Source organism: Ambystoma mexicanum, chromosome 2q (genome assembly GCF_040938575.1).
Source record: "Ambystoma mexicanum isolate Mex_15411 chromosome 2q, UKY_AmexF1_1, whole genome shotgun sequence".
NCBI lineage: Eukaryota > Metazoa > Chordata > Amphibia > Caudata > Ambystomatidae > Ambystoma > Ambystoma mexicanum.
This window is the reverse complement of record NC_090924.1, coordinates 578,677,464-578,689,689: the sequence shown is the minus strand read 5'-3', so window position 1 is coordinate 578,689,689 and position 12,226 is coordinate 578,677,464. Positions and strand designations below refer to the sequence as shown.

Below are 12,226 nucleotides of genomic sequence, written 5' to 3'. Positions count from 1 at the left end.
TTGTCTTTCAGATGCGGGATGCAGCGCCGACGGCCTCCAGAGCGTGCAAAGAGTTGGTAAGCTTTTGTCTTTCAGATGCCGGAATGCAGTGTGAAGACCTCCGGAGCGCACGAAGAGTAGGTAAGCCTTTGCCTTTCAGATGCCGGAATGCTAACCTGTTCTTTCTTGTCTTTATAGGTGTTGCTGAAGACTGGATTCAGGATGGTAAGCCTTTTTCCTTAGGCCCAGGACTGGATGCAGAAGACACGATGAGCGTTCTGCTGCAGAGGGTGCAGAATAACGCAAAGCAAGATTCATCCACCGGGTGTGGTTTAAATAGCCTCCTGTAGTGCTTAGGTGTCTCCTTCCACAGCCACGCCTAAGTAAGAAAAGAGTTCCTGGTAAGAAAAGAGTTCCTGCCTTCCAGAAGAGTTCCAGTGTTCTGAATCTAGGGAGTGGCTCCAGCCCCACCCAACAGGAAAAGTAGTTCCAAACAGAAGAGGATCAGAGGCTCAACTGGCAGGCAAGTAAGCAGCATGGTCTGCTGCAGGTAAGTCCACCCAAGCATTATGAGCCCGGCGCTTCCAGCGCTGGGACTGGGCATATTTATGAGCCTGGTGCCACTGGCGCCAGGACTGGGTCCAAAAGGTCACAATTGGGACTGGTTGGCACTCGGAACCTGGGTTATGGATCTGCTTCCAAGGGAGTTGGGAAAACCCTGACCTTTTGGAAGCAGAGATCATGACAACGGTCGGGCTCCTCGGCAGCCAGGCAGGGCGCACCTTCACCGACGCCATCAACCACGAGCCAACTCTATGGCTCGGGGAAGAGAAAATCTGAGAACCCGGCTAAGCTTCTGGAGAGGCCCCGGTCGATCTCGAAGGAACTGACCGAGGGGGAGCGAGGCGGTGACCCTCCCCCTAAGGCCTCAAGCGTGCCCAAGGTGGTGAAGGCCTTGATTCACCCGGCTAAGGCCTCTATCGAGGGAGGCGCTGCGGCCCTAGCAAAGCCTGTGGAGGCTATCACAGTGCAGGCAACCTCGGGGCCCAGAGTTTCCCTGCCTCCGCAAAGGGAATCCTCTTTTAAGCCCATCGAGAAGACCCCCGTGAAGACCCCAGTGGAAAAAGAGGGAGGGGGGGCGGTGGCCGTTATGGACACAGACACAACCTCCGAGGAGGAACTGGCCGATAATTTGGAAGAGGCCCGGTCCCACGGGAGAAATCCCGACGAGGGGGACGACGAGAGCGAGTGTGGCAACGATGATGAGGTTCCCGTGGATGAGGAGCAACCGTCGTGTTCGTCACGCCGCTCGCAGCCTTCCAGTGCCCGTTTAGCCCTCACGGCCTTCTCAGCCTTTGTCGCCTTCCCCGATCCCGAGGGACGACACTGGAACAGACACGGCCACGACGGGGACGGATTACAACAGCGGTGACGACGGGACTGACCTCCCGTCACCGATTCCTCGGGCGTCCCCGCCCGACGAGATTGGCTCCTTCCACGCTATGATTGCCAGGGCATCCGAGCTTTTTCAGCTCTGCCCCGAAGAGAAGGAGGAAGGCTTCCTCTACCAACGGCGCAAGGCCAAGAGGAAGACGGTCCTCACAGTGCCGTTGCTGGATGACATCTGGGACGAGGGACTTGCCCTCCTCAAGAACCCGTCCACCACACCTGCCAAGAGGGACCGGTACGAGAAGTAGTACCGGGTCCCCGACGCCGCCCCGTTGTGCCTTAGGGCACAACCGACCCCAGATTCGGTCGTCTCAGCAGCGGCCAAGAAGAAAGCGGGAGGGGGCATCAGCTTCATCTTCAACTTCCCCACCGTTCAGCGAAGGAAAGAAGCTAGACGCCATGGGACGACGAGTCATCTCGTTGGCAGCGGCGACGATTAAGGCGGCCAACGCCCTAGCGATCGTGGCCCGCTACGACAGGGAATTGTGGTACAAGATCACCCCCCTGTTGGACTTCCTCCCAGATGACAAGAGGGCAGAGGCCCTGCGATCCTACAGGAGGGTGAGGTGGCGTCGGACCACGCCATAACTGTGGCCGCGGACATTGCCGACACCGTTTTCCGCCAGTTGGGCAACTGCGTTTGCCTTCGATGACGGGGGTGGCTCAAGGCGACGGATTTCCGCCAGGACGTGCAAGCCAAGGTTTTGGACATGCCCTGCGATGGGAACAATCTGTTTTGGGAAAACAGTGGAGTCGCTGCAGGCCATCAAGACCGACACGGAGACGGCTCGGGCCTTGGGAGTGCTGCAGCAACGGCGGCCACCCTTTCGGAACCCCAGAGGCAAGCAAGGGGCCTCCAAAGAATTCGGCGGCGGCTCCTCGACCTTCCGTCAGGCGGCCCGCTCCTCATCGCAAGAAGCCTACAGGGGACGAGGCAAGTCAGGTGGATCTCGCCGTCGTCGCCAGGGAGGCCAAGGAAGCAAGGCTGCTTCAAACAAGGCTGAACCAGCCGTTGCATCGGGCCCCCACTGAAGCACCCCGGTGGGAGGCCGGCTGGCGAAGTTCATCAGCGTGTGGGAGTCCATCTCCACCGACCGTTGGGTGCTGGATGCCCTGGCCCACGGGCACACTCTGGAATTTCTAAAGAAGTGCCCCCCGAATTCCTCCAGTGACCAGGAAGAAAAATCAAGCCCCTCAACTGCTGTTAGAGGCAAGGGCGATGCTCAAGAAAGGAGCCATCAAGCTCGTCCCAAAGAGGCTCCGGGGCTCCGGAGTATACTCAAGATACTTCCTCGTCAGGAAGAAGACAGGAGGTTGGCGTCCCATCCTGGACTTGCGTCGGCTAAAAAAATACATCAAGGCACAGAAGTTCCGGATGGTCACCCTCCAGCACGTGCTGGGCCAGCTGGAGGAAGGCGACTTTCTATCGCCATTGGATTTGGAGGATGCGTACTTTCACATCCCCATACTAAAAGGACACCGAAAGTTTCTCAGGTTCGTAGTCCAAGGGCGGCACTACCAGTTCAAGGCCCTCCCGTTCGGATTGAATTCGGTGCCCAGGGTGTTCACCAAGTGCCTAGCAGCAGTGGCGGCGCGGCTACGCCTGCAGGGGATCCACGTCTACCCCTACCTGGACGACTGGCTCATCCAAGCAGGGACAAGGGAACTCGCTGTTGAGCACACAGCAAAGAACGTCCGGCTGCTCACAGACCTGGGATTCTCCATCAACTTCCCCAAATCCCACCTGGTTCTGTCGCAGGTCACGCTGTTTCTGGGATCCAAGCTCGATACAGTGGCGCTATTGGCCTCGCCGTCAGAGGAAAGAACGCAGGTCATCCTGGGCAAGGTACAGCGTGTGATGGCCACAGACGTGGCCAGAGTGAGGGCCATCAAGTCCCTTCTCGGGATGATGTCCTCTTGCATCTATCTGGTGCGCCTGTGCAGGCTCTGGATGCACCATCTGCAGGAGTTCCTCGACGCCCGTTGGATGCAAGCGACGGGAAGCTTCGAGGACAAGGTCTCGCTCAACAAAGTATTCCGACAAGCAATCCGATGGTGGGGCACCCGCGCGCATCTCGCGGCAGGCACAGACTTTCAGACCCCAGCATACCAGGTGACGGTGATGACGGATGCCTCCCTGGAGGGTTGGGGAGCGCACACCGGAGATCTTCACGCGAGAGGCCTGTGGCTCCCAGAGGAGAGGCTGCTCCACATCAACATACTGGAGCTCCGAGCAGTGTTCTGGGCCCTCAAGTCATTCCTCCCGTCCCTCAAGGGCAAGGTGGTGAGGATCTTCACCGACAACACCACCAAGATGTCCTACATCCAGAAGCAGGGAGGAACCAGTTCCCCAGCCCTGTCCAAGGAAGCCCAGGATCTGTGGCACTGGGCCGTTGCCCAGGGGATGTTTCTGGTACCTTTTCATCTAGCAGGGATAAAAAACACCATTGCCGACTCACTCAGCAGGGTGAGTTACGCCAGGATCAAGTGGATCATCTCTTCCGGAGATGGGGCAAACCCAAATCGACCTGTTTGCGACGGCGACAAACTCCAAGTGCCAGAGGTTCGCCAGCAGGTTCCCCCAGCCGAGGAGCATGGGCGATGCTTTCTCGTTCGCCTGGGATGGCCTGTTCCTGTATGCGTTCCCTCCGTTGCCGTTGCTACTGCGACTCGTCAACCAGCTCAAGAGGTCCTGGTGCAGGATGATCCTTGTGGCACCGGCGTGGCTGTTAGGGAGAATTCTCTCTTTAGGCTAAATTTCCTAACCTAGTGAGTCCCCCAGCAGCTTTGCTGGATTTCTGGAGTTTGTTTTTTTTCTCCTGCCAAGAGTGAGACTCTTTTTCTCTCATTCTTGGACATGATTTATGGTGTTCCTTTGACTGTTTGTGTTTTATGGGCTATGGGGTCCTTTACTCCATAGGATCTCATGTGTTTTTACTCTGTGTGTTACACAGCACCCTCCGTGCAGTAACACAGGGGTGTCATAGTGACACCCCACCATAGACTCCATACCCTGGGACTGACTACTTTCTCCCAGGGCATGTAAAGTCACCATTGGCTTTACTAGTCCCAAATTATGAACAGAAACCAGTACAAACCATCATACTGTGGACGTACTGGTTGGGGCAATTCGATTGCCCCGGGGTCTGTTAGTCGAGGGGGCACGTCTCCGTCCCCCCTGATCAAGTTTTGGCTGGTGGCAGTGGAAACTACTTTTTATATTCGACCGCGAATATATCCCTGTGGGATTTTCCCATTGTTCGAGGCTACCAACTTTAATTATTTAATTCTCATAGCCTCGAACATACCTCCGGTTTATTTATTTAATAATTCGCCGGTTGGTATTTTTTGCCAGGACTCGATTCTAAAATGGCGTTTGTGTTCTCTTCTGTGACTCCAAAATTGGTGCCACTCTGTCTGGGTACCACAGGGAGTGTTGGAGGGGGTTTAAGCACCCTGGACTGAGTTACCTTGGTAACTCAAGACGCACTCTTGTGTGATTGGCCCAAGTGGTGAGCCCGACGACAGAGAAGATCTCCCGGCTGGAGAGGCATCTTCCCCTGACTGGTGGGCACAATCAGTTTACCTTCTTCTCTTCGCATCCCAGGCCGTCTTGTGGTTGAATTGCCCGTGCCAAGCACCCCGGGAACCGGATAGCCACTTACCACTGGACCGCGAATAAAAGGACCGCTCCTTTTACCTGAGAACTCCTCGGCTGGTTTCTTCCCTGGCAGTGCAACGGACTCCTGTCTTCCTCCCCGACGAGATCCTCTCTTCCCCCGGACGCAGCACCGACTTGCATCCGCTGCCAGGAACAACTGCCCCCGCTGGAGTATTCTCACCACTTTAAGGTACCATGTCCGTCAGGCCTCCATTTCTAAAGATTGCTACAAGGTAATAATAACCCCTTAACCTTCTGGACTGGGCTGGCCGCCTTGACCTTCTAACTGGTCCCTTTCTTTTTGGTCCAACTCTTTTTGAACCTTTGCAAGACTCTTGTGCACTGCAACCGTGTGACCTTCGACGCATTTCGTTTTGATGCTCTTAAAGTGGATCCGGCCTACTGAACTCTAAACTCACGGTTTTACTTTGCCTTCCTCTCTTGTTGTGTTCTTAAAAAAGTGTTGGGATCTGTTTCAATTTATACTCTGCTTTTCTTTCCCTTTTAAAACGAATTATTAGAGTGCCATCTGCGTTAAGCGCTCACTGCTGTCTGAAAATAAGTGGGGCTTTACTAAAGAATTGTCTAATATTCTTTTAAGGGAGTGTATATCTTTTAGTGACCGTGTTTTTGAATTGCTTACTATTAGTGCCTGTGTGTTTTTCTAGATGCGGTTTTAAATAAATAATGATATCTCTTTTACACCAAGCTCTGGTCAGTGTTTACTTGTTCTGCTGTGTACCAAGTGAATCTGTGTGGTACAGACTGCTACCAAGTGGGTTTACTGCCAAACACCTGTAGTCTTAAATTTTTTGCAGTGGTCCCAGAGGGAACTGCACAGGTTTCTGCATAACAGTGGCCGAGGCAGATTTGGTTCCCGGACCTTCTGGATTTGTCAGCTTCCTCACCAGTCTGTCGACGGACGCAGATCTTCTCTCCAGAGTAGGAGGCGCCATCCTTCATCACGACCCTGAGTCGCTGAACTTGCAGGCCTGGCTCCTGCAGTACTAGAGTTTGAAGGGTACGATATCCCGGCGGACTGCAGAGAGGTTCTTGCAAAGGCCAGGGCGTCCTCAACTCTCAAGTGCTACGGACACAAGTGGAAGAGGTTCTCTGTCTGGTGCCGTGCACAGAAGATTAACCCTCTACGGATTACGGCCCCTCCAGTGCCAGCGTACTTGCTGTCGCTGGCCAAGGCAGGACTAGCTCATGCTTCTTCAAGTTTCACCTGGCAGCGATTTCCCGATACACCAGAACTGCAGGACGGTCATCCCTGTGGTCTCATCGCCTGGTGAAGGAGTTTATGAAAGGACTGTTCCGATCGTTCCCGCCGGTGAAGGCTCCAGCCCTGGCGTGGGAGCTCAACGTGGTGCTGACCAGGCTCATGGGCCCGCCATTCGATCCTTTGCATTTGGCCCCGTTGAAGTTCCTGTCGTGGAAGACCGCGTTCCTTGTGGTCATCACCTCCGCTCGACACGTGGAAGAGTTTCAGGCCCTATCCTGCAAGCCTCCATACTTGAGTTTTCACGAGACGAGGGTCGTGCTGAGGACGCACCCCTCCTTCATGCCCAAGATGCCGTCAGACTTCCATCTCAACGAGCCCTTGGTGTTACCAGTTTTCTTCCTGTCGCCTTCGTCGCCGGCCAAGAGGACTTTGCACTCGCCGGATGTAGCTGATGCGCTGAAGTTCTACGTGGACCGAACGAAGATTTTTCGGAAGACATCACAGCTGTTTGTGAACTTTGGATCTGTGAACCAAGGGAAGGCTCTCGCAAAGGCTTCCATTTCCAGATGGCTCTCCGGCTGCATCATGCACTGTCACCGGTTGGCGAACCGACTGTTGCCCGGCCGTCCGAGAGCCCATTCGACTAAAGCGATCGCTGCTACCACGGCGTTCTTGTCTGGTGTACCCCTGCTGGACATCTGCAGGGCTGCTACATGGAGTTCGACGCACACCTTCACGTGATTCTACTGCGTCGACCGGGATTCCAGGGAGGAGTCCAGAGTCAGCCAGGCAGTGCTGCGCAACCTGTTCGCTTAAGGTGAGCCTGGTGAGGAGGTAAGAGATGCTTAATGTTGAGTTGTTGTATTGCTTAGTGTTGAGCCTTGCCACCTCCCGTGGTTGTGCATGTGTGTACTGCTATGTATTCTTATATTCATGAGCTTGTGAATCCATGCCAGACCCCATGCTGGAGGAGTAACAAGTTACTTACCTGTAACTGTTGTTCCCCAGCATGGGTCTGGCATGGATTCACATGCGAACCCTCCCTCCTACCCCTCTGCGGCTCTTCACTTGGTCATACTGCCACTTTACGTGCTACCAAATCTGAGGATGGCTTCCAAGGGCGGGGCTTGGGGAGAGGGCAGTCATTGGCTGGGGGCAGTATGACCCAGAGACCAGTGATTGGTTACTACTAAGAAACAGATCAGAAACGAAACTGATACTGATTTTTTCTTTACCGAGGATTCCCAGCCTGACGACGGGGAATATTCATGAGCATGTGAATCCATGCCAGATCCATGCTGGAGAAAAACAGTTACAGGTAAGTAACTTGTTCCTTGGCAGCGTGACGCTCACCTTGTCTAGATCAGGTCTCCAGTGTTCCTTGAAGCCACTTATCCTGTCACCACAGACCTGCAGAGAAAAAGAACATTGTTAGTACAATCTCACCTGTGAGAAGCCTCCTGTCCTTGACTCATCGCTGGCAGCAAATCCTCTCCCTGAAGATACTCGATCCAGTGAACTCCATCATTCCGGCGTCGCATGTCTTCAAATACCACAGCCTGGTATGGAGAGAGAGAGAAAGAGAGAGAGAGAAAGACGGCATTAGAGAGCGTTAAATCACATTTCTTCCCGAACGACGAAAGCCACGAAATCATTACCCGATATAGTCGTCTCTTGGTCAGCATTATTCCGGGAACCTCACGGCGCTCGACAAAGAACACGGCGGCCTGCAAAGAAGGGAGAAAAACATAGGTTAGCGAAAAGGAAAAAACTGCACTGCCCATCGCGCATTAGTCACCGGGCACCATCGCACTCATTGCGCCTTCACTTGTTGACTCAAACTCATCACCATTTTGCACGACAACGCCAAAACGTCTTTCCATACCTAAGGGGAAGAGAAGAGAAAACAAGACATTATTTTTAAATATAAAAGGACAAGAAAGAAAGAACTAAATACAAAGACTGTAAAGCAGCAAACCTACCTTGTCAAAACGGAGTCGCAGCAGGCCTGGACTCCAGCAGGGCTCGCACCAGTGAAGCAACTTGGTCGCTGCATGCCCTCCACAGCTACGCGCCCCTGCCACAAGGAGCAGGACGGAGAACGCACCTTGTAAAGAATCAAGGTGAGGAGAAGGTCCTGGGGGAGGTTCGAATCCAAGAGCGGTGGGAAGACACACTACAGGAGATAGTCGAGACTTGAACCCAATCCTCCTGTATTTCAGGCCTCGCCTTCATCTGAGACATTACCCAGGGGTCAGGAAGAGGGTTCGAGGTGCAAACCATCCAATCGGGGCCGAGTGGCATCCGTGTGGATATCAGGTGAGCATAACAATATTGGACAATAAATCTGTGGGATACTCTAACCCAGAAAAACCTCAAACATTCAGTTGCATAATAATACTTCTACAAACTCTCCAGGCACATACACAGGAAAAGGTGCATCTTTAAATGATTTTATTACCATTAATAAAAATTAAAAACATTAGACTTTATTATGACATACAAATACACTCTGTGCAAAGTTGCAAACGAATGTTGCTGTGCAAAATAGCAATAAAGTGCTACAAAACCTACCATAAAGTGTACATTTCATAACCTTGCTTGGTATAAGTAAAACATTATTTCAATGGACTGTATGGGAGTGTAGTATCGGGGTGTCTTATTCTTAACAAAGGAAATTGACTTTATTTGAAAACATGGTCTCTGACTGATCACATGTGTAATGATCACAGTACTAATCATGAAAAGACACTCTACCAAACCACATTTAGATAATCATTGTTTAGGGTACTACATCACCCACAGGGAATCTAAACCCCCTTCCTGGATGTTAACGAAAGATGTCACACATTGAATGTCAATTTTAAAATGTCGACACTGCATATTTCGGCCCGATTAAAATATAATACATTCATCCATAGTGTTTCTTTCGAAATTACACAGGGCCTTCATCAGGACGTGAACCAACTTGAAAACCGACATCACAGCACATATGAGAACAAAATAAATTCTGTTCCACAATCATTTCTTAATTGGTGTTCTAATTGGGCATGGGACAACCTCAAACGCAGAATAATTTTCTTAAGAGCGGCCTTCCACACATTTGATGTGTTGTCTACCAAATTTCTTCTCACGCTACTATAGATGAGAGCAGATGTACCTCTCTGTGTTTTGTAATTCTTTATCAACGGTCTTAAATTCCCTGTTTTCATTTCATGCTTTCAAGGCAAATGCCTTTTAATTGGCCTTCAAGTTTAGTCTGTTACTGGAGATATTTCATAAGTGGAGGACTCTGTGTGGAAGTATACCATATCAATCAGAAAGAACGTTAGCAGAATTAAGTGATTCAATATTTTTCTGAAGATGTTTTCTGCTTTTCATTTAAATGAGGAAATAGTGTTGCAATCCTTCTTTCCACCCCCTGCATTTTCAATAGAGCATGCTCACCACACGCTGGATGTAGAGAGGGCAATAGAAACTGTCTAAGAAGCACATATTTTCATTTATCAGTCTTTTTGTGGCTTGCCAAGGTTCCTTTCGTAGCAAGGCCACAGCAAAGGAGTCTGCTTCACACTAAGTAATGTTATTTATTTGTATTACTATTTGGTGAGTAGTCTAATTCCTCTACCGAATTTGCACGCCCATAGCTTCACAGCAAAGGTGTTTTTTTGGGAGTTTAAAGGCAATGTGTCTTTAGAGGTCAATTTGCAAGGCAGCAGCTTGGTCTGCAGATGGTCTTTTTAAACTACCCATTACATTTGATTTAGGAAGCTAATGTTTAATTTGTCCCAGTGATGGTAAAGTAATGTTTGGATTTATTTGGTGTCAGATGCTGTTTCCTTTGTTGTTCCGGGATACTTTGAAATGATGAGTTTTGAGGAAGGGGGACAGAGGGTAGGAGTATTGACACGTTGCTCACTGTTGTGCATCTTGTACTGCTTTTCTTTGTTCCCCTTCATGTAGACTCTGTTTACCCCTTTCTCAGCAGTGTGATAAGGCTATGAACCAAGAGGAAAAGGACTGCCAAAGGGTAGTTTGTGGGAATTGAAGGCGATGGATGTGCCCACGTTGGTCTGTGCAAGAGCGCAGTGCTTTTCTTTGGTTTGTTTAGTGTTCAATGCTGCACCAAAAAATGGTTTCATCCAGACTTGTGGTGCACGGAACCCTCAAGTCTGTGAGAAGTTGTACTCGGACCACACAATTTAATGGTGCAGTTTTTCTTTGCAAGGGCTATAAATAAAACATTGCATTAGTCTGATCCTGTTTCTCCCCTTCCATCACAGATACTGTAGAAGCATTAGTTGATTACACACTTAGTTTAGGGAGCTGATTTAAAATTGTTAAGAACTACTCCCACATTCTCTAATGACATTTAAATATGTTTAAGATGATCCCAAAACCTCTTTGACAGTTTTGCAGGACATTAAGTTTGTGACCTCCAGCTGTGGTTGATAGCGCATTCCTTTTCTTCCATTATCCAGCAGAATAGCCTCCCAAGTTAAGGTTGGACATGATAGTGTCTATTCTTCCTCCAGGGACAAGGCATGAGACTGCAGGTCAATCCCATATTCCTTTATGAGATGGAGCAAAGGGAAATGCTAAACAGAGAAGAAATATCAGCATTTTGGAAAGATTAATTCCATTGTATATACAAGCATTAGAGCCTGGTGCTTTATTGCCAATGGGCTTCGAAATACCCGTAACGAAATAATCAAGTACATCACCCCTACCCACTATCCCCCCACCACCCTGCACCCCCCTATCATCCAAACTTTCCTATGTGATTCACTTACCTGCTGTTCCTCTGCAAGGCTGTTTCCCTGCAACATGTGTTCCGCCTCCCCATTGAGAGGTGGAACTTCCGCTGCAGGGTGTTTTTTCCTTGCCCCCCGCTTTGGTTTAATGTCGAGCAAAGGGAACGGGGGACACCCACGCAACTCCCGCTCCCCTTACTCGACATTCTTTTTACATTCTTTTTTACATTTTTGCATTTTATCATGTTCGTTTTTTTTATTTTTTTTTATTTTATTTTTTATTTGCTTTATTTCATTGAATACCTACTATAAGGCCTGCTGTATAGCCCCATTTTCATATACGAACAAAACACTTGTATTTAATATTCGACTTACAGTAGGATTTAATGCATGGTCCTTATTAATGTATTTTACCAAAGGTCTAAGTGTACATTATTTCATTTATTTTATTGTTTATTGATTTCTAGTTACTATACATGGGATTTAGTCAAGAGGCCTCAAAAGCAGCTCTACAGCTTTTCAGAGGTAACATTGAATTGGCGTCGCAGACCTTAGCTCACAATCAAGGAGTTCTTGCACCTGATTTATTAAGCATGCTGTCAGAGGAGCCTGATTTAGGAGAGTCTTCAACAGATTCTATACCAGGTAAGGATATATTTGACTGTAGGGGTTTCAGCATACTGTAGAGTTGAAGTTTTGAAATGTATAATAGACTGTCAATGATGTGTCTGGTTTCAACATGAATGAGGTCATTAATTAGAAAACCAAAAATTGAATTTATCTGTCGGCCTATATTTTATTGTGGTCTCTTATAGTATGCAATGGACTACACACTTATTTTCTTTAAATAGTTTGCCTTCACGGTTGATCCCCTATCTTGTTGTTTGAGAAGTAACCACTTGTCTGAGCTTACGTTACCAGATTTTTGGGCTCACGATGTTAAAGAGCCCGCCCCCCCTGCCATTTACCGATTGTAAGGTAGTGATATTAGGTGCATCAATTCTTTGTAGGTGTTTGTTTGAGTGACTTACTTTAAATGGAAAGTGTTCTCGATTGAAGTGAAATTATCTACATTATGTAGAGGCAGTAGGTGTCTGCTTTTCATTACATTTTTTAACTTCATTATTTTATTTATTAAAGTCATGAATATAGCCACTC

The 12,226-nt window shown here is 49.4% G+C and overlaps 1 protein-coding gene across 9 annotated transcripts in view; it reads left to right on the top strand.

The window, feature by feature from the left end:
• Nucleotides 1-12,226, top strand: part of NUB1 (negative regulator of ubiquitin like proteins 1) — a 1,721,658-nt gene that overhangs the window by 1,592,626 nt on the left and 116,806 nt on the right. For all 9 annotated transcript variants that reach the window (XM_069647724.1, XM_069647720.1, XM_069647723.1 and 6 more), the window contains one exon: nt 11,536-11,713. In XM_069647724.1, the coding sequence (XP_069503825.1) occupies nt 11,536-11,713 (178 nt within the window). The remainder of the gene's footprint in view (nt 1-11,535; nt 11,714-12,226) is intronic.